General features: G+C 51.7%; 5 protein-coding genes across 5 annotated transcripts; 3 read left to right on the top strand and 2 right to left on the bottom strand.

The window, feature by feature from the left end:
* Positions 1–424: 424 nt before the first annotated feature.
* T069G_03431 (ferric reductase like transmembrane component domain-containing protein) lies at positions 425–3,266 on the bottom strand (the record flags this gene model as incomplete). Its single annotated transcript, XM_056170641.1, has 9 exons — positions 425–707; positions 804–1,185; positions 1,231–1,598; positions 1,668–1,789; positions 1,864–1,928; positions 1,984–2,222; positions 2,287–2,634; positions 2,711–2,751; positions 2,826–3,266. The coding sequence occupies 9 exons, from the start codon at positions 3,264–3,266 to the stop codon at positions 425–427; spliced, it is 2,289 nt and encodes a 762-aa protein (XP_056031533.1).
* Positions 3,267–6,152: 2,886 nt separating this feature from the next.
* T069G_03430 (transferase family domain-containing protein) lies at positions 6,153–7,538 on the top strand (the record flags this gene model as incomplete). The annotated part of the gene is made up of 1 exon (XM_056170640.1): positions 6,153–7,538. The coding sequence occupies one exon, from the start codon at positions 6,153–6,155 to the stop codon at positions 7,536–7,538; it is 1,386 nt and encodes a 461-aa protein (XP_056031532.1).
* An 867-nt stretch (positions 7,539–8,405) lies between these two features.
* On the bottom strand, positions 8,406–16,559 carry T069G_03429 (male sterility protein domain-containing protein; the record flags this gene model as incomplete). Its single annotated transcript, XM_056170639.1, has 3 exons — positions 8,406–12,365; positions 12,414–13,326; positions 13,396–16,559. The coding sequence occupies 3 exons, from the start codon at positions 16,557–16,559 to the stop codon at positions 8,406–8,408; spliced, it is 8,037 nt and encodes a 2,678-aa protein (XP_056031531.1).
* Positions 16,560–17,219: 660 nt separating this feature from the next.
* On the top strand, positions 17,220–18,626 carry T069G_03428 (FAD binding domain-containing protein; the record flags this gene model as incomplete). The annotated part of the gene is made up of 2 exons (XM_056170638.1): positions 17,220–17,942; positions 18,018–18,626. The coding sequence occupies 2 exons, from the start codon at positions 17,220–17,222 to the stop codon at positions 18,624–18,626; spliced, it is 1,332 nt and encodes a 443-aa protein (XP_056031530.1).
* Positions 18,627–19,550: 924 nt separating this feature from the next.
* Positions 19,551–21,975, top strand: T069G_03427 (uncharacterized protein; the record flags this gene model as incomplete). The annotated part of the gene is made up of 4 exons (XM_056170637.1): positions 19,551–19,657; positions 19,749–19,971; positions 20,068–21,244; positions 21,320–21,975. The coding sequence occupies 4 exons, from the start codon at positions 19,551–19,553 to the stop codon at positions 21,973–21,975; spliced, it is 2,163 nt and encodes a 720-aa protein (XP_056031529.1).
* Positions 21,976–22,114: the final 139 nt, after the last annotated feature.

The following is a 22,114-nucleotide window of genomic DNA, read 5'->3' as shown; positions in this document are numbered from 1 at the left end:
TGTCTTGCGTCTTAAATGATCTCTAGTTGGAGTTGATTTGAATGGAGATTTCTAAATAGATGCGTTCTTCTTCCTCGTGTAGCCGCCCATGCGCTCTACGTATATCATTGCTAAATGACTTTCCGTGACAACGGAGTAACCTGAAGGATTTTCATCGATGAACATGGTGATTTATGTAGGTTATTGTCCGTTTGAGCCTGTCTCTAAGTATGTACTATCACCACGAGTGGAAAAGTTAAAGTCCCATCACGACATTCATGTCCCATCACGACATTCATATAATCACATGCATTTACACTTGTTTTAAAATGCTTTACACGGATTTGCTTATGATATACTGGAAGATGATATGTAAGACCAGTATCATTAGAGCCTAAATAATAACAAAACTTTTAGATCATACTCGAAACTTCCTGATTTATCACTACCACCCGAATGATTCTTCAAAATACTCAACAGAATTGTTCTGTTGACGTATAGCTCGATATGTCGCCTCTCTAGCTGCATCTGACATTTTACCAGGACCGCAGCTCATGACCGCAAGTCGTGATCCGGACTCGGTAGCAGAGGCCGCTGCCTTCTCAATGATTGCCGGTATATCTGGCCTGCACATTGTGATAGGCAAAGAACAGGCCTCGTCTGCGCCATCTGCCGATTCAGATATGTCTGTCTCCTCTTTGCCTTTTAATACACCGCTTTCCGTGGCACTTTTTTCGGCGTCTCCAATCGGAATTTCATCTATCGACGGTGAAGGCAACGAGCCAACCTCGGCCTTTGCAGAATCTGTGCAGTAAAACTCATACCGGACATCGTCTCGTTTAAGTGCCGCCGCGAGTTCCCGCTGGGCAATCCGACGGATAAAGGCTTCTTTAGGATTGGTCCAGATCAGTGTCAGCCCACGTATGCGTGTCTGGCTCGATTTATTGGACGAGGCGGTTCTTGCAATGTGGTCAAGTATGTACGGAACCATGGCCGTGATGCCGGATCCACCCGCAATAAGAAGGACCTCGTCAAAAGTCCACAGGGGCTCTGCGATGCCGTAAGGCCCCTCAAGAAGGATAGTCTCTGTAATGATTGAAGGGAGCTTGGATAGAGGCTGGGACTTGAGACACTGATCACGGAGATGGCGAGTCCAGCCATCATATGGGCGAATCCAGAAAGAGAGGAGATACTCGCCTTCAATTGCTGTATGTAGCGGACCGGCCTCGGATGGTGCCACAATAGAGATACCTGCGGTTTTTGAAGGCGGATCTGTTGTGTCATCTCTTTGTTGACTTTGGCTGGTTTCTACCGCAGACTGGCTCCAATAGGCCAAAGTCAAAGGGTGATTCTCCCAGCCAGTGAAGCGGAAGGGCTGGTAGAGATAATAGTGCTTGCCAGGTCCTGGCTTTACGTGCGTGTTGATATCAATCTGGATGAAATTCGCGTCCTGGTCGTAGGAAATGGCGGCAGTGCTGCGATGGAGTGTCTTCTTATGTAGTTGAACGTGGAGATTGCAGTAGACTACTCGAACGATTCTTAGGAAACGATCGAAGCACCAGATAGCAACGAGAGGCCATAAATATGGATTATATTCCCCGTCGAAGATCGAAGTGTGGCTGCGAATTAACGGTGGTTAGTAAACGACGAATACTTGATCAACGTCGACTTAAGGAGGGAGCACGTACTAGAAGAGAGCGACAATCAACACAACGGACAAAAGGATATGGAGCAGAAGAAAGGAATCATATATCCTGCGTCGGAACCAACTGAAGGAAGAGAACACAAGAATACTCATCGCAATCGTTGCCTAGAGCGGGCCAACATCAGTATATGAAGCATTCAGAGATCTTGGAGAGTTGCTAGTCAGAAACAGCGTCTTACCACAGCTCCTAGGTAGAACCAAGCATCATGCCATTGTAACTTATAACCTTCCGCTAAATTTGATTCTGTTAATGAAGGTCTTCTACAGAGAGATTACGAAAAGTATGTAGAACAACATACCTCCTTCAATTTCGAAATAGAATACCGTGTATCCAACGGAATGAATGATGGCTTGTAACGTTGCTATGCGAGCGATATGCCTGTGGAAGAGATTAAATGTAGAAAATGACCAGCCTGTGAGCCAGATGAAGATATTGTTACGACCGCTGAACATCCACATCAACGGCAGGTTGGCGTAAGCGATGATGCCCGCTCGATCAGAGATATATCGCCATATTTGAGGTGACACCGCAGACCAGCTTCCATCAACCACGTGTTAGCCCACATATCTCACGAGTTTGTTTTGTTGGTGTAAGCACTTACTATAGGTTGCCCTCGAATCCACGATAGTTTACGCAGCAAAGAACGAAATTGAGGATCCAACATGAGATGATGACTAGCGACTCGATTCGAGTTGGTATGGTGCATCCGAACAAGAGTTGGCTGTGATACGGAGGTAAACCGCTTGGAATAGTAAGGTGCTTGCGGATTCGTGAGTACATATATGCAAGCGACTTGGTTCCTGCTGTTGGTTTCTCGCGACTATCCGCTGCTCCGAGGTCTTCAGGGTCGGTGGACAATGGAGATAATCGGCTTTCGACGATGTAGGTGATGAGTCGACGTAGCATTCCGATGAGGAGGATACCACCCCAGAATCCATACATAGCCCACCTGCAGTATTGGAAAAGTCAGTCTTTATTTTTGTCAATCTGGCGAATAGCCCAAGATGGCGGGGGCTAAATCTTACCCATACGTAGGGTGCGTACGTAGCTCATAGTCCCATGTGTCCTGTATGATTTTATTAATGCTGTTAACGAACAAAGCTTTGGGAATGGAAACAATTGGAATCATAAAGAGCACACCTCTGTACGGAAGCCCAAGTCGAACCAATCTCGCGTAACCATAACTGGCGTCGTGAGATTCTTCGGAACGATTACGTCGTCCTGATCAAGGATAGGATAGCGGCTTATTGCTTCATCAGTCAAGTTGACAGCCACATCTGCCTCTGGTATAAGTCCAGCGCCGGCATATTGTAGGCAGGCCCAGTTGAGGTATTCGAAACCGGGACCTAGGTCAGCGGACGAGCAATAGGTCTTGGAGATGGCGTAGGTGGAGACGACTTTTAGAGGGTTCTGACAGATCCCCAAATAGTAGTTGCCGTAGCCAATGCCTTCGAAGTTGAGACCTCCGACAATACCAAAGACAGCGGAAACACACTCCTGGTCTTTGCTGATAACTCTAGAGTGCCCATGTGACGTGAATAAGCCGACAAGAGTCAGACTGACCCCGAGGAGGTGTTTCATGGCTATCATAGCTCAAAGACTTTCAAGTCCTAGGCTGTTGATGTCTCTCCCGCCGCAGATAGGTGACAGATTCACTAGATTGGATGCCGAGAGATAATGATCGGCTTGGCAACTGCCAAGTTCATGTATTAATATATACTATATAACTCTCGGGCAACTTGTGAATCACATGACAGTGCCCTCTCTCACGCCGTTGCCGACGGTTGAGCTAATCTTCTAACCATAACTTGGGAAACTCCATCTCAACCGGCTCGTATTTATCACGACACAAACTTTAGCAGCCACTAGGCTGACATGCCCTTCTTACTAGGCTAGCCTGCCTTTCCGTGATGATTGGCAGTTTCGGAATACTGAGCCTGATCCATCACAGCACAGATTCTAGTAACCAGTAAGTTGGCACGCCCTTCCGAGATCATTCGCAGGGCCGCGGAAAGACTTCACCCCGGCCATGTAAAAATTCAATAAGGTGGAGATGTGCCGCTTGATGTGGACTTGATCTGCAGTCTAGAACTCTTGTTTCTTGCTTAGCGTTGGAATTGACTCAATCTTTTAGCTAACGATGAACTGATCTTTAATCTTATCAGATGGAATTTGAGTCATCAGATTAGATTAGATCTTTTCTCTCTCATTTTTAGCGGTTTTTGCCAATGCGCGGCCCACTAACGCCTTGCCAGGTTAGGATAGTCGATATGTTCTCCATTTTTGTTCATACGAAATACTCTCTTAGGATAGTCGGCTCACTCTCTTGGTAAACGAGATTCGCCTTCTACCTGGATAATGAATAGATTAAGGAAGGAAAACTCATCTCAGTTCTCGTACTATTGCTGTGCTAGACGGTTATTATCGTCCCATAACGCTACAATGGATTTATGGTTCAAATCAAGGGTTGAGCGAGCTCTTTAGCGATACCGCCGACATCGCCCAAGATTTCAAAAAACTGTTCAGAGATTGTATTTATCAGGTAATTGTATCCACATACAGAGGATACAAGCCAGAGACTTATATACCTCATAGAAAAGCTAAATAAGATCTAAAGTAGACGCATTTATCCGAAAGCCGTAAATCGTCGTCTGAGCGAATTATGCCTAATAGAGATAGGGCTGTAACATTCTTTTTGGGACGAACTATTCTTGCATGGCATCCTATACTAACAAAGTCCTTTCTCACTAGATCCTCGTTATCTGCAAATGAGGTTCGAGGAATGGGCTCCTCTTGCACACAGATTTGCCGGCCTACCCGACCCAAAATGCAACGCCATCTTTAGGCACAAGTGGTTCGTCAAAACGACCAATGGTGGCGAGATAATGCGCTTCGGGAATGGTTGTCTAGTTGAGTAGGCCTTACCGAAGGGCCGCTTGAACGATAGCAACTGTGCTCGCATTGTTCATCCTCGGCAGGGTTGTCTGTTCTTACTCCGGCTTTTTCCTATATTCCAGAGCCTTGTAGTAAAAGATTACGACCAGTATTACACGCAAAGCTCCTGATGTACATTCCCTAGGTATGTATGCCCGGTTCCATATAACTGCTCAGACACGCTAAAACGGAGGCTCGGGCCGAGGCATCTCTACTGATCTCGTCTTGGCTGATCTCTTGGAGGAAAGGGTTGCATCGGATCACAAGAGGAGATGCGCTTGCGGTGCCAAGTGAATGACGGGAAAACCGAGGCAGAAAAGATTTCGAACAACTGCGCCCTAAATAATACACCTACAAACCCTAGTTCTTTAAGTATCTGCTACTATAGCTATATTTTCTCTAATATCTACTACTATACCTATATTTTTCTTCCAACTGCTACTATATCTATATTTCACTAGCAATTGCTGCTATGTCTATATTTCTCTAGTACTTGATATTATGTCTATATTTATCCAGCACTTCGTATCGTTCTTCATACTGCCTGTGTTTGATAAGCTGATTGGGTGCTTACCATAATGCTGAATGTATGTATTTACCCAGCTTTCGGTCTCGCTTTTTTTGACCTCCGCTTGGGTGCCTGAAAATGAATGTTTTGCATAGAAGAGATCGCCGCTTTGGTTGGCTCCATTATAAGCGGTAGATCAGCAGTCAGGTGGGTAATCATTGACAATCGCCAGAGTGAGATGGAGAACTTGGACAGTTAGAGGCTACGCCTAAAGGCAGGGATGAATATAGATAATTTACGCAACCTCTTTGCCTACCCTTTGTGTTTATCTGTGAGGGAAAAAAGGATTCTAGCACATATATAAGCAACTGATTCGTCGCATTTTCGAAACTTTATCCTTGAAGCGAAGTCATCCGAAAGTTGCCAGAGCTGCCTGATATTATCTCTAAAGCAGGCAAATTCTCTTTGCTTGTTGTTACCTGTACCTGCATACTGACCGAAACTGACGCCTCCATCATTTATACGAGTTGTAAGAGAGTTCTATTCTATCTCAGATTTAGTGCCTTGTTACAACCAATACAAGAGCGAAGATAAGTCAATAGTCATACCCAACGGTTGATGCTCATTTGGCTATCTGATTTTGCTCACAAACCTTCTTCTTCTTGTTTCTTTTGCAATAATAATTTTTATGTCAATCTCAAGTATAGCTTCAATAGAGTGAAAGAAGACAATTACTCTGCTAATTTTCTGGCATGAATAGGGTAACAATGGGGGGTCTCATCCTCCGACCCGCCAGAAAATCGCCAGAAGGCAAAGAAAGTCCGAAAGTCCGAAAGTCCAAACACCCAAACTCCAAAACTCCAAAACTCCGAAAGAGCAGCAAACTGTACTTACACGCCCGAGATGTATTCAGAGTGTATAATTTCCACTAAAACTAGCGATCGCAATGTAAGATGGCGACTCTTGACTATCTTTCTTGGGTAAAGTTTTCCTGACTTGTTACTACAAACTAAAACTAAGTTACCATGTCCGTGGCAGTGGAATCACTCCCTACTCAGAGCGATACTGCTGGTACCGATTCGGAGCTATATCGCGACATCATCTCCCAATTCCCACTACTCAATGCATACACGCAGCTGCTGTTCGGGTTCAAGCTACCAAATGATGTAGACCGCGATGCCATCGTCGCAGCCCTCCAGAGCGGCTTTGACAAGATTAAAGAGCAGATCCCCTGGACAGGATGGCAGGTGGCCCGGGAATCTAAACCCGGTGGAATTTTGAAGGCGGTGCCGTGGCCAGCGGATGTGCCCGAGGACCGCATCAGGGTTAAATATTGTGACGACCTCATCGCGCCCATGGCCAAGCTCATCTCAGCCGGCGTGCCGATCAATATGCTGGATGGATCGGTCTTGACGCCCTGGCCGGCGCTGCCTCATCCCCGGGGCCTCGAAGGTCCTGACCCTGTGATCGCTATGCAGGCCAACTTTGTGCGCGGTGGTCTGATCCTCAACCTCAGCACGCACCACACTATCATCGATGGCACTGGCATCTACCAATTTCTGAACCTGCTGGCCATCGTCATGGCCGGTAAGGAGATTCCGGCGGACGACCTAGAGCAGGCCAACCGCGAACGCAGCCGTGTAATCCCTTTGATACCGCTCGGTGAGCCCCTCAAGGACTACAGCCACCTGCGGAAACCACCCGGCTACACTTGGGCGACGCCCTCGAGCCCGCTGATGTGGTGCTACTTCAAGATGCCAGTCAACGCTCTTGCGCGCCTCGTCAAGTCAGTCAAAGACGACGCATCAGCCAACAAACCGGGCTCTCTCATGGTGTCCGAAAACGACATCTTCTCCGCCTTTGCCTGGCAACGCCTCTGCGCCGTGCGTATTGCCAACGGACAGCCACCAGAGCGCATGTCGAAGCTCGGCCGAGCCATCGACGGCCGCATGGCGCTGGGCGTACCGCTGACTTACATGGGACACATGGTATGTCACGCCTTGGTAAGGCTGTCCTTGGGACAGGTGGCCGAACTCTCCCTGCCCCAGATTGCACAGGTATTGCGTCGTGAGCTCAACCAGGCCAACACGGCATGGGCCATCCGCAGCTTTGCTACATTCATGGCCCGAGAGCCAGACACATCCAGCCTGCTGTATGGCGGCACACACGACCCCCGGGCAGATCTCATGGTGACGGCAACCGGCCAGGTGCAGCCTCTGCCGGCATCTTGGGGCCCACTGGGCCGGTCGTGCTTCTTCCGCCGACCAACTGCGGCTCCGATTCCTGGATGCTTGATCATTAACGATGCTGAGGGTGCCTTCATTCCTCTAACGCTGTGCATGCCCGAGGACGACATCAACGGGTTGAAGAAAGACCCGCTGTGGAAGCAGTATGTAAGATACGTTGGGTAGAGGTCTATGGTACATGTAGATAGCATTGTTAGTGATGCGCGGACCAATTGAGCTTTCTCTGCCCTTATATCTTTTATATCAGTCCTTAATGACAATGTGTGGTCGAAACGTGTTGGAATATTCCAAATCTAAAGCTTGCTGTGAATGTTGTATACTCATAGAATACGTGTATTAGCTATCTCATATACCTGTACCTACCTAATACCTTTGTTGTCATTGCTCTTATCAGACTTTGTCAACTATAAGAATGTCCCTCAATTCCTTCCTATATGACAATAGATAAAATAGCGAACTAATGTATCGCTTTAAGATCTGTTCGTCACTTTTGGGTCAGTACACACAAAGCTTGCGATCCATCTAGTTAAGTTTAGTAATAGAACACAATGGATAAGAAATGAAGGGAGAATGCTTTGCTTCGTGGATTTAACTCAGTTAATGACATAGCGGACAAGTTATTGTAGGCTGGAAATGGTGGACTTTTCCGACTTGTCAATCTCGGCCAATGATGTAAATTTGCCCAGGGATACTTACTTATCTGCACATACTCGTGAAAACCAAGGTAGCTAAGAAGCTGAAGTGAATTATTTTCAACATTTTGAACTAAAAAGATATGGAAAAGCTATCTAATTCCAGCAAACATAGATATCAACGGGTTTAGGTTGAGGTCCATCACGTGTGGCGGCACGTGCGGTCTCATCAACATCTAAATCTCCGGACTTCCAAATTCCAACCGGTATTGAGAGCAACAATCTACATGTAGATCATTTTCCACATTTTAGCCACTCCAAACGACAAACCAATTAAATCGTACAAAGCAAAGAAAAAAAACTCCAAAATACCATCAGTTAATACACTTCAGAGAACAATCTATTTCAGAAACCCCATAGCCTTCCAGGATGCTACATACGCTCTCGCGATATCAGCACCCACAGCTCCCTGGACTGCCATCGTGGCTGAGTGCTCCTTAGCTTTCTGGGTATCAAGGATTATGCCGCCGCAGGACATGCGCTCAAAGTGGCCGTCGAGGAAGTCAATGATGCGAACAGCCGGATTCTCGTCAGCGGGGAGCGGCGAGCGGCGCACGCGCATGATCCAGTCGGCATAAGGGATCACGTTCTGGGAAGGGATATCAAGGGCCGCTGCCAACACGGGCGACATTTCCTCCCATGGCTGGCCAACCGGGTTGTCAATATGGTAGACGGGATAGGAAGCTGCATCGTCACCCTTTTCCAGTTGTAGCAAGTCTATAACCACACCAGCGCTGCGGTCAACGGGCAACCACTGCAAACGGCCACTGAAGTCGGGCCAAACACGTAAAGCCTGGGCACTCTTCACCAAGAAAGCAAAGTGCTCGACTGGGTTCCAGAAGCCACTGCGACTGGAGCCGCTGATTTGGCCTGGGCGGGTGACAGTGGCGCGGAACAGACCTGGGTAGCGGTGCAACGTCTCGTCTATCATGCGCTCGCATACCCATTTGCCCTCGGTGTAGCCACTGGGCATGACAGCGGCGATTGACACGCGGTCTTCAAGAACCTGGGGCCCAGCGGACGTATCCGCATAGCCAACCACGCCAATAGAGGACACAAACTGGAAGCCGATGCGAGTCTTTGGATTTCCCAGAGCAATCTCTCGCGCCAGGTCCAGCAGGTTGCGCATGGTTTGCAACTGCGGCTCAAAAGCTTTGAGTGGTCGTGTACCACTCATGGGCCAGGCGTTGTGTATAATATGGGTGGCATTCGCGGCCAACCGGGTGTATTCTTGAGTAGGCAGCCCAAGCTGCGGCTTGGAGGTGTCGGTCTCATAGACGCGCAGCTTTTCCTGCGCAGAAGGCGATAATGTAATACCTCTTGACAAGAATGCTTCGGCCTGGCGCTGATCGGCTGGGACGCTAGACTGACGGTTTACACAGACAACGGTAGCGACGTCCTGGCGTTCGGCAAGCGATTGCACAAGGTGGGCGCCGAGGCTGCCAGTAGCGCCAGTAACGATGACCACGGCAGGAGAAGAAGCGGTAGAGGCATCGATGACCGCGGAATCGAGGGCTGGCGTGGCCCAACCGGCTGTATAAGAGGCTACGAGGCGTTCGGCTTCGGCCTCGCGGGCCGCCACGTCGCCTCTATCAACCACCTTAGTTTCCTCTACAGATGATACAGACGCCGGGAGACGAGCTACCGGCTCTCCGGAGGCCAAGGCAATGATGACCTTTTGGAAGGCGTTCTCAGGCCTCTCGCCATCAGTCCAGTCGACATGACCGAAGCCTGAGGCGTGCAGAGCGCGCTCCCAGTGCTCGGCGGTAACGACGGCATGGGTACGACCATCGTTGAAGAGCCACCAGCCCTCGAGCAGGCCAAACACAATATCAACGAATGGCAGACTCTCTGTCATCTCGAGGATCATGAGGAAACCATCAGGGCGTAGGGCCTGGTGCACGTTGGACGCCGACTCGAGCAAGCTGCGAGTAGCATGGATAGCATTGCTGGCCAAGACTAGATGCTGTCCTAGGAGCTCTGCGGCTGGTGGCTTCTCAATATCGTGTACGGCGAAGCGCATAAACGGATACTGCGCAGCGAACTTGCGGCGTGCGTTGGCCACCATGGACGTCGAAAGGTCAGTGAATGTATATTCAACTGGAATGCCTAGGGAAGCCAGTAACGGAGCAATTACGTTTGTCGTACCACCGGTGCCGCCACCCATTTCAAGAACCTTCAGAGTTTCACCGGTCTGGGCCAGGCGGCTGGATAACCGGGTGATGACCTCTGCCATCTGGTCATAGTGCATGCGGTTGAAGTCGTAGTCGCAGTACATAGTCTGGACCAGCCGCCGGCCTTCAGCACTGCCAAATATGACTCGGATACCATCAGTAGAACCGCTGAGGACACCAGCCAAGTTCTTACCGGCATAGTAGGCCAGGCGGTTGGGGATGGCAGACTCGGGATGCGCAGCTACCAGTTCGTCGAGCAGATCGGCGCTGTTCTTGCGCGGGATGGCCACATGTGTGCGTGTGATCTGGCCTGTTGCCGTGTCAATATCTATCAAACGTGCCTCACGCTCCAGGAAGCCATAGACCCATTCCATCATTCGGCCATGCTGCGGCAAGAAGGCTACGCGATCCAGCAGCTGCCCTGGAGTAGCTGTCCGCAGTGGCGACCCAAGCTCATCAAAAGCCTCAACCACAAGGGCTGTACAGAGTTTATTGCTGCTAGCCAGGCCGACACGGGCGATGCTATCGATGCCAAACTCGCGTATTTTATCGTCAGTCCTCAACTTAACATGGCCGAAGCACTCGAGAATGTCAGAGGCAGCGAGGGTCAGATTGCTGGTAGCGGGACCGGCTGACAGCGAGACGGGCTTGGAGAAAGTAGATGCCTCTTCAGGCTCTGGTGTAGTGATATCAGAGGCCGTGTCATCAGTCTCGTCCGACCGCATAAATTCCACGGCCGAGTCGCTGTCAGCAGTATCCGAGTCTTGCTCGGCAGTGTCTGTTCCGGCATCTCCCAGCGCCTTTGCGACGCAGGCGACGAATTGGCGCAGGCTGACTGCTTCCATCATCTCGGCTTGGTTGAGGGTACACTTGAATTTATTCTCGACCTCACGAGCCAGCTCCATACCCATAAGTGAGTCGATGCCAACTTCGGCCATCTCGCTGTCGAGTGTTATCTCGCTAGCCTCGATGCCGGAGACATCAGCCACCAGGTTACGGACGGCATCAGTAATGTCGAAGCCCTTTTCCTTTTGCTTTGTTTTCTTCGGCTTTGCGCTAGTTTTGATAGGGGCAGTAACGGAAGCTGAGGGAACAGTAACAGTAACGGGGGGAGGATGAGGAGCAGTAGCAGCAGCAGCAATCGCCCCTGTTGGTTTTCTAAGGAACTCTTGGTCCGCTGTAAAGCGTGTGAGGATCTTGCTCATTGACGCCTTGGACACGCGTGCGTACTGCAGGCCCAACATGATCTCTGTCAGGGCGCCGGTAGAGGCGTCAAAGATAAAGACGTCGGTTGTATACGCCTTGTCGGACTGGCGCTCGTGACGGGCAAGGACGTGCCAGACACTGGGGCCGTTCTCTTTGCCAGAAACCTCTGGCTGAGCCTTTGGCGATCGCATTAACAACTCGCAACCGGTGGCAACGAACATATCGGCTGGCGGTAAGTCGTCGGTCAGCAGATTCACGTGAATGCCGGCGATCTGGCCGAACGAGTCGCTCATGGGCACGTCGAGCCAGGTATGACCCTGGTGTTGTTTATGAATTACACCAGCGCTCTCGCCTTCACGGCCGACCACATACTTGACACCGCGGTAGACCGGTCCGAAATCAACGACTTCGGTGAAGGCCCGGTACACGTTGCGGCCCTGCAGCACCTCGACGCCGTCGCTATCAAGGCCAAGCTTTAGAAGGGCCTCACACTGAGCGTGGCTGACCAGACGCTCGTAACGACTAAACTTTTGCAGATAGGAGGCATCAGTTGGAGCGTGCATGCGGACTGTGGCCTCGGCGTGGGCCTGGGGGTCGCCGCCGTTGCCCGCGACGCTGTGTAAGTTAAAGTGCCACTTAGTTTCGGTCTTGTCCAACGGCGACAGATCCATGTAAAAGGTACGCGCCGAGTTGGCACATACTGGTGTGTGAGTGATGAGATCGTGAACCGTAGGAGAGTAGCCAGAAGCCCGCCAGTTCGCATTGAGGCTGAAGAGAGCTTCGATGGCTATGTCGATCTCGAGCGTTGCCGGACAGATGGGTGCCGTCTGGGCAATAACGTGAGATGCAAACAAGCGCTGATACGAGTCTGAGCTTGTGTTGATCCGGAAGCGGGCCAGCTTCTTGTTTCCTTTGGCCTCCTGATGGCCGATGAATGTCCAGAGGGGCAGCTTCTTAGGGTCTTCCACCTCAGTAACGCGTCCAACTCCTGCAGTAGACACTCCCGACGCAGCGATCATGGCTTGGGCTGCCTTGGTAACAGCCTCCAGCGGCGACTTTACCTCCAGCCAGTGGCGTGACTTCTCAAACTGGTACGGCGGCAGAAGCAGTTGCACGTACTCGCTCGCCTGGGAGTGGTGATGAGGCCAGAAGTTCACGCGCAAGCCCTGCCTCCATAGCGCTACCGTGGCATCTGCGAGTCCGTCGAGGCCCTTTTCAGTGTTAGTGATGGATACAGCCTGGAAGGCGAGTGTATTGGCAGAATTGACTTGGGCCAACGCGCGGCTCGCCATCACCGTGATCGTGGAGTTTGATCCAGCTTCGAGGAAGATGGCCTGTGGGTGTTTCTTGGCCAGCCGTTGTACAGCGTGGTTGAAGAAGACAGGCTGGCGCATGTGCGATGGCACAAAGGTCCAGTCCAGCGAGCCTGTGGACTCATTCTCAGTAGCCCGTTCAATTGGGATCACGGCGTCTTGGAACTTAAGGTCCCGGCCGACCTTTCCAAGATCGTCGACAAGCTGCTCTACCAACACCGAGTGGAAAGCATTGGTCACGTTAAGCCGCTTGCTCTTGATGCCCACCCCAGCAAACTTGCTGTTGCTAGCAAGGATGGCGGCCACCGCATCGATGGCCTTGGTCGTACCAGCCAGTGTGAAGCTGCGAGGGCCGTTGTAGCAAGCGATGCTGGCTGAGCCATCGCCGTTCAAGTTGGCCTCCTTGAGCAGATCCTGGACGACAGTCTCATCTGCCTCAACGGCCATCATTGCCCCTGAATCCGGCCCCCAGGCATCACGCACCAGCTTTGCTCGGCCAGCGACCAGTCGAACTGTGTCTTCGAGGCTTAGCACACCGGCGACGCAGAGAGCCGTGATCTCGCCGAAGCTGTGGCCCACAACGGACACGATCTTCGAGGCCAATCCACCGTCCATCCACGTTCGGGCGCTGGCGTACTGCATGGCAAACAGCGCCGTCTGTAACTGGACAGTGTCAGGGATGGGCTCGCGCGAAAAGATGGCAGGGAAAATGCTGGATAAGCCTGCCGCCGTGGCAGCTGCATCGCAAGCATCCAGGTGGTGTCGCAAGACAGCGACCCTCTCGTATAGCGCGCGGTCTAGTCCGACAAATGTTGAAACTTGACCACCGAAGCACAGCACAACCGGCCGCTCTGACTTAGAGATTATGATGCCGGCGGCAGCGGCTGTTTCTTTAGTGGCCGCGGCGGCCTGAGCCAGCTTTCCTTGCAGCTCTTCTAACGACTGACAGCTGAAAATCAACCCTTGAGGCAAGCTGGGATTCGACTGGCGGGCCAGGTTAAACGCCACGTCGGCCAGGTTTACTTTCTTGTCTCCGGTACGGCCACGAAGGTATGTAGACAGTGCCTTGCTGTAGGCTGCGATACTGCGGGCGTCGAATCCGGGGATCCAGAAGGGCTGCCGAGTCTCTGTCGCCGTCTGAGCTTGCAGGCGGTTGTTCAAAGCCTTAGGAGCCGAGTAGTCAATGACAACACTGGCATTGGAACCGCAGGCGCCGTAATTGTTAAGCAGAGCAATCTTACGTTCGGCGGTCCACGGCCGCAACTCGGTCACCACCTCCATCATGTCGGCCGGCGAGGCGTGGGTGTGCGGATTCATGCGCGTGAAACTGGCCTGAGGCGGGATGAAGTTGTCGCGCATCATCATGAGCACTTTCACCAGTGCAATCATTCCAGATGCACCCTCCGTGTGGCCTACATGGCCTTTAACTGAGCCTATGGGCACGACAGCATTACGATGCGGGCTAGCCAACGCCAATTTGACACTCTCGTACTCGGCCGGGTCACCAACTGCTGTGCCGGTGCCGTGGGCCTCAACCAAGGAAATTTCGGACGGATCGACACCGGCCTTGCGGATCACATCCTTGAACAACTGCGATAGCGATGGCACGTTGGGCACGAACAGCGGCGTGATATTGAGGTTCTGGTATACCGCCGTCGCCCGGATGGTGCCCAGCACCGTGTTGCCGGCGGCTTCGGCATCCGACAGCTTCTTGAGAAAGACGAAAGCGACTCCCTCTCCACGGCAGTAACCGTCGGCGTCAGCGTCAAACGGCTTGCATTGACCCGTCGGACTCAGGAAGCTGCCGGCGCTGAGGTTCTGCATCCATTGCATGCTCGTCATAATATTAACGCCTCCAACTAATGCAGAAGTCGCCTCGCCAGACAGCAGGTCGCGGCAGGCCGTGTGCAAAGCTACTGTTGACGACGAACACGCCGTGTCGAATGTCATTGCGGGACCTGTCCAGCCAAAGAAGTGCGCGATCCGACCAGTGATGAAACTTCTCAAAGCTCCTGTAGCTGTGAATGCGCTCGCTGCGTGGCAGGCTGTGTTCTGCTCGTAATCTACGCCGCACACGCCCAGGTAGGCACCGACGTGTTCTTGTTCTTTGCTCGTCAATTTGGGCTCCGTGAAGTAGCCAGACTGCTCGACCGCCTGGTAAGCTACCTGCATCGCTAAGCGACACTGAGGATCCATTGCCTGGCTCTCCCTGGGGCTGCGCTTGAAGAATTTGTGATCAAAAGCATCTGAGTCCCGTAAGAAGTTGCCGTAGTAGCTCTTCTTCTTCTTCGGGTCCTCCTCTGGCTCCCGGAAGAGCATATCTGGCGTCATCCGCTCTGCGGTGATCAGCTCATGCTGCGACTTGCCCGTTTTGAGCATTGCTGCGAACTCCTCCAGATCATCCGCCCCGGAGGCTTTAATAGACATGCCCACAATGGCGATGACTTCCTCGTTAGATTTTCCTGGTGCTACGGATGTTTGAGGCTCGTCCTTGACTGTCAAGGTGGGGCCGTTGACCGTAGGTGGGGCCGCCGTCTTCGCCGTAGCCAAAGCCAACGACGAGATCTTCTGGAGCTTCCAACTCTCGATGTGGCTCTCCAGCTGTTCGTAGTGCGCCTGCTTTGGTCCAAACTTGCGCGTTATTGTTGGTGGAATGCACTGGTCCAGCCCAAAAGCCACCAGAGATACTTCCTTATGCGCCGTTGCTGACGCCGACAGCAGCTTCGACATCGTCCCAGCCCAGTTGAACTGCTGCGTCAAAATCGCCCGCAGCAGCATTCCGGTGAGATCCGTCTCGTCAGGAGATACATGAGACCCGTCCGCCGAGTTGCTGAATGTCGGAAGTGCCAGTTGGGCGGCCGCCGGGAACTGAAGCCCGGCGCCGTTCGGTCCCACCCGGCACAGCTCGATCAGCGCCTCCGTCTGCCGCTTCCGCTCCACTCCCGGCGTGTGCATGTGGCCCTTGAAAGGGAGTGGAACCGCCGTCACGCCGGCAGCTCGAAGTCTCCGCACCAGTGTTGGAGCTACACGTTCAGAAGTTGACACTGTAGCGCGTGCCTCATCAAAGAGAACCGATACATAAGCGTCTGGCGTTAGCGATGACACGATGCTGGTCATGTCGTTGCCTTGCTTGGTGCCGCTTCGCCATGCGGTTCCAAACGACACCGATCCGCCCATACCTCTAGCTTCGTCTCGAGATTCGCGGGCGTCTACCAGAGCTGCCATGAGCATGCCGATGCGCACTGCTACGGCGCCGTACTTTTCAAACTCAGCCCTGTCGTGGGAGCTCGCCACTGCCACGGCGCTGATGAGGCCAGCGCAGAAACCCAGCGTTTCCACAGGGCGGGTAGTAGTTTGTTGCTGCTGCTGTTGTTGTTTAACGAGTTCTGCTTGGGGGTCTGAGATAGAAGCATCGTCCAACCGAAATTCCAGATACCGCCAGTACTGGTCCAGCTGGATAGCCACCATCAACGGCCCAATGAGAATATTAGGCAGCTCTGTCTCAGGCGCAAGCAAGTCGCCCTCAGAAATACCATTTCGCAGCCATGAATCGAAGTCCTTGAGCAATTCAGCACCTGAGACTGCGCCGGCGATCTCCGGGATCTTTTCTACCAGGGCCTCCCAGTAGTGCGGCAGTCCACTGACGGCCTCTAGTATCCATGTTGCGTTGGGGCCGCTGAGGAATTGCTTTACGGGCTTTTCGAGTGATTTTTTGCTTTGTGTGCCAATGTGACCGCCGAACACAAAGGTTGTTGCTTTTGGCGCATCTGCCACGGAAGATGCAATGGTTGAAGTAGTCATTGTTGTAAGAATGTGTGCAAGTATGTACGTTTGACTACTAAACTAGTACAAGTGAAGGGAATGAGGTAAAAGTAAAAGGTAACCGAGCTATAGAACAGTTGGTGTCTTGTTAAACAGAACACTTGGTTACTTGTTGAACAGCAAACTCGGTTACTTGATAACTTGGTTGGTGTGCCTCGATCGATTTGATTCACGGCAGAACTATATCTATAGCAACCCGAGATATGAAGCGCTAAATCATGATACAGAAAGTCTTACACATAATCTTCCTTAGACTCATTCAGTAAGATTACTATCGGAGATAGGTAATACATTGCCTTGTGCTGATTTTTTTTCCATTTGTGCGAATGTTATCGCAACAAGATATTTTATCCGAAAGTCCGCGCGGAGCCTCCGGCTGAGATCTCTCAACCCAAGAGCAAGGAGGATCTAAACTCCGCCGATTATCTTCAGCTCACCCCTTTTGGTTAGGCTATTATATCCGTTTAGTTAATTTTATTATTGTATAATGGCTCTAGGACTTGAATTTGTTTACATGATACGACTTGTATCCCTCCATGGTGGCAAATCTACGAGTACATTGCGCCGCAACTCATTATTTATCATGTCTAATTGGTCTATTTTCCTATCTTGCAAGCTGCCAGATTACGGTTGAGCACCATGGCGAATAACAACAGCACCACAGTGCCCTCTCTAGAGGTGGCCGTTGTAGGGGGTGGCGTCGTCGGTGTCATGACAGCGCTCGGTCTGATCCGCCGAGGCATCAAGGTAACTATCTACGAACGCTCGTCCAACTGGCATGAGATTAGCGCTGGCTTTGCATTTACCGGCGTGGCCCGGGAGTGCATGCAGCGTTTGGATCCCGGCATCCTCGATGTGCTGAGCCGCATCAGTCAGAAGACGGACCCCAACGACTCAAGCACAACCTACTGGAACGCCTACCACCCACAAACAAAGCAGGACGCCGAGGATGAGTCGAAGTCACTCCTCTTCCAGCTGCCGGGAAACAAGCTCGCCTTCTGGGGTTGCGTACGCTCGCAATTTCTCCTGGGCATGGTCAGTTTACTGCCTGATGGCGTAGCCAGGTTTGGGAAGCAGCTCGTGAGCTACGATGACAGCGACGCGAATGGCAAAGTTGTTTTGCATTTCGCAGACGGAAGCACCGCCGAGGCAGACGTCGTGCTTGGATGCGACGGCATCCATTCGACCACCCGAAAGACGCTCCTCGGCGCTCATCACCCAGCCACTCGGCCGAGCTACACTCACACGGTGGCCTACCGCACCATGGTGCCCATCGACGCCGGTATTGCCGCTCTCGGTGAGGACAAGGCAAGGAGAGCGTGTATGCACTGTGGTCCTAACGCCAACATGATGTCTTACCCTGTTAGTTTAAGCCGGTGCCTTTGAATAACCTCATACCCAGCTTCAAGACCAGCTCGGCTAATACATGTTTAACAGGTCATGAATGGAACACTTCTAAACGTTGCCTTTTTTGCCCACGAATCCTCAGAATTCCCTGACCCCGAGAAAATGACAGCTCCGGGCACACGAGAAGAGCTCGAGCGCGTCGTCGTCGGCTGGGGTCCGCATCTCGTGGAACTTACCAAGCTCTTCCCTGACAACATGGTCAAGTGGGGGATTTTTGACATGGATGAGAACCCGGCACCAACATATGCACGTGGCCGTGTCTGTCTTGCCGGCGACGCTGCCCATGCCAGTAGTCCGTTCCAGGGCGTCGGAGCCTGCATCGGTGTCGAAGACGCTCTTGTGCTCTGCGAAGCTTTAGCTACGGTGCAGGCCGGTGACAACAGTGGTATTGATGGTGGTGATCATAGCCAGAGAGAGATCATTGAGCACGCACTGCAAACTTACAGCCAAGCAAGGATAGATCGTGGCCAATGGGTTGTGCGAAGTTCTCGTGAAATGGGCGAGATTTACCAGTGGCGATATGGCCCAACGGGGAGAGACGCCGAGAGGAGCAAATTGAAGCTTGAGCGAGCTTCCCGAACTGTGTGGGACTATGATGTTGAGAAGATAGTAACAGAGATAAGAGCTGCAGCAGCTTAATATCCATGGATGCGTTTTGTCCTATTTGGCAAGTACCTAGTAAGCTACAAATTATCCTTGATGCCGCATGGCAAAATTGAAGTACATGTGCATGTGCACGGACAATTTAAGTGGCACTGCTGCAGCATTTATCAGCAACCAGGACCATAAGCAACATCCACGGATGTAATAACCCCGGAGCCCGTCCGCTTCCATGGCATTAGACGATCCATATATACCTGAGTAAAGATGTGGTGAGATTTGCCTGGGTATGCTGATTTTCCAAACAATCCTGCCAATGATGCAAGACAGCGCTCTACATGTGTCTAGACAATGTGCACCGGAATCAAAATGCCGCCAGGTCCAAGGATCACGGATATAGGGAAACGTAGGATTCAACAATCAGGATTCGGCCGCAGACAGTTTATAATCTATCGGGACTTCCTGATAAAAATGTTTTTCTTTCTCAAGTCTAGGGTAGGTTTGATCATAGTCCTACTTTAAAGCTATGGGCTAAGTCCTAGGTAGATGTACTAAAGTCTGATGGTGAAAAGTATAAAGATAATCTTAAATTGACCGTACTGCTACATAATTATTAACAAACATAATATTGTGTAAAATATGTATAATTAAATAGTATTTCTTTGACATAATTCGAGAATTTTGTATTCTAAATTACTTATTCATTAGCTATACTACTAAAGATTTACAGATTTTTAACTAGCTAAATGTAAATTTATTGACTGGTAACGCTTCTTTTCATGTGCCTTAGGTTTAGGTGTGGCCCGTGTGTGAGATGATGTGCGCCGACCATTACCGTACAGCAAGCAGCCTTACCACATCCTACAAGAACATGTCAGCTTCCTAACATCCAAGCTCAATCGCGCAAAAGAATTGCATCGACGTCAATAATTACTCCGATCCCGAGTCGGAAAGATTACCGCAATGGTGAGAACAGCTGGCCGCTCGGCGCCATATGGCCAAGCGTGCTTGAGCTGCTTCAAGACCAAATGCAAGTGCATTCCTCGCCTCGAAGGCAGCGGATGCGAAAGGTCAGTCGGAGCTTTGTTCTGGGCTTGGGTTTGGGAGCTGGCAAACCCGGATCTGTTGGCACTCGTTGACACAAACGGATATGATAAATAGGTGTCACCGTCTCAAGCGACCATGTCATCCAGCCGACGTGTTACGCCGGCGCAGCGATAAGAAGCAGAACTCGCCCGACGATCGCATCGCCAAACTAGAGGGCACACTTGGCCAGCTGGTGTCGCTACTCCAAGCGGGCAACGTCAACGTGGATATTATGAACAGTATCGGGAACGTGGGCAATATGGGAAACATGAGCGACATTCACGGCGACAGAGTCAGCGTATGGTCGCAGCAGCAACAGCAGCAGCAACAGCAGCAGAATTCACCACCGCAACAAGACCTACACCAGCACCAAGAGCAGCAACAATTGCCACAGTCGCAACCAATGCTCGAAGTCGAGACAGCTGAACACCACCCGGCGACGCTGATGCAAACCCCTCCCAGCGTGACTTACAAAGACGTGGTCGCGGAGGGGTCCAGAAGAAGCGACACTGTGGAAGACCCGCGCAACTCTTTCAACGACGAAGACGAGCACACCGAGACTTGCGCCACCGGTGTCGCCGCTCCTTGGTGGGCAGCGGACAATGCCAATGGGTTCAATGCCAACAGCATCTCTCTGGCTACCCCACCATCAACGGTGTTGGACGCATTCATGTCGCCGTCTGTATCTCCGCCATCTGCATCAGTCTCTCTCGACACATTCCGATCGCGAATGCTGCATCACTTCCCCTTTGTTCACTTGCCCACCCACCTAACGGCTGAGCAGCTGCGGGTAGAGCGGCCTTTTCTGTTCCGCGCCATTGTTTGCGTGACTTCGGCATCGTCCGAGGACAAGAGGGAAAGCTCCCTCGAGCTAAAACGTGTGCTGTGCGAAATGGCATTTCTACAACTGTCGCCGCACCAGAAACAGCAGCAACCGCAACAAACAGTCGACTTGCTTCTTGGACTTCTTGTCTACATTGCATGGGGCTGGGAGCACCTACACAGCCGTCGCAGCCTGTCTCGCCTCATGGCGGTGGCTACGTCGTTGGCCGGGGAGTTGCGTTCTCTGGACCAAACAGCACCAGATATTACGCACACAATAAGCCAACTCGAACCAAGAGGTGGGTTTGACGATGTGTACAACAACACGGCGGCCACTACGATGACAGCGGCAACGGTACTAGGTGCTGGGTGGACTAATGCTCGGCTCTACCTCGAGCGGCAGCGAGCCATTCTAGGCTGCTTTGTGCTTGGATCGGCCGTCTCAGCCTACTTCTCCCAGGTTGATGCGCCACGCTGGGTGACCCAGATGGACGAGGGTCTAGCTGCCATTACCGCTAGCGGCAGCAGCAGTGTGGGTGCAGAGGGTGTGTCTGATGCTGCCCTGGCTATCCAGGTCCGTCTTCAGCTGCTGGCTATGAAGGCTGCTCAGGTCCGGGAGCGTGCCCAACTGCCGGACCACCCTCCACCGGAGACGCTTTCACCTCAAGCTCTCTTGTGCATCAAGGGGCTCATGGGGCAGCTGCAAGAAGTCCGGGCGTCTGTCCCTCAGGCATTCCAGCAGCACTTTGGTAAGTTTCCAGCTCAACCTAGGCATAAGCTCAGCAATAGATACAATCAGGCAGTAGTTGCTAATGAAATAGCAGTCCTCCTAGCTCAAACATACTACACAGAAATGTGCATTATCGACACAATCCACACTCCGCCGTCTACTCGTGGACCACCGGCGAGGCCACCACCACCAACATGTGGGCCTACGCGTCTGTCCTGCTATTGGCAGTCGGCACTCGCAATCAAGTCATGTACATCGACCTTTCTGACTCTCTCGCCGTCTGGACTCCTTGGCGTCTCCTTCATCCAGTGGGCCCAGCTGGCACGATGTGTGGCAACCCTGCATCAACTTAGCGCATACCAGGAGCCGGGCTGGGATCCGGCCGCTCTAAGGGACCTCGTTAATCTGCCCGTTCTGATATCCTGCATGGCGGATAAGCTAGAGCTGGCTGCTGCAGAAGCTGGTGAGCACCCAATGTCAGCCGATGGCGTGTTCGCCCAACTAGCCCGCGGACTACGATCATATAAGCCAGATTATCACGATAGGGGACTCCTGGCCCAACAGGAAGAGGCACGGAGAACAGTGGAAGAGAGAGATGGTGCAGGAGCCAGAGCGGATGTAGATGCGGTTACGACTACAGCTACGGTTACGGATGCAAACTCAGATGCGTTGGGATATGGTCAAGAGGCGGGATACCTGATGAGTCCTACGTTATGGCTCGATCAATTCTTTGTTGACTTTAAAGATTAACGATATCAACGATATCTACACCATAAGCTTACACACAGCTCTGAGGCGCATATACGGGGCTGGATATGACACAGTATTTTCATTTGATAGATACCATACATTCACTGTCTTGCTTCTACCTTCTACTTTGCGGCCTAGT

This window comes from Trichoderma breve, chromosome 2 (genome assembly GCF_028502605.1).
Source record: "Trichoderma breve strain T069 chromosome 2, whole genome shotgun sequence".
Lineage (NCBI taxonomy): Eukaryota > Fungi > Ascomycota > Sordariomycetes > Hypocreales > Hypocreaceae > Trichoderma > Trichoderma breve.
Note: the sequence above shows the minus strand (reverse complement) of the source record. Positions and strands in the feature narration are given on the sequence as shown.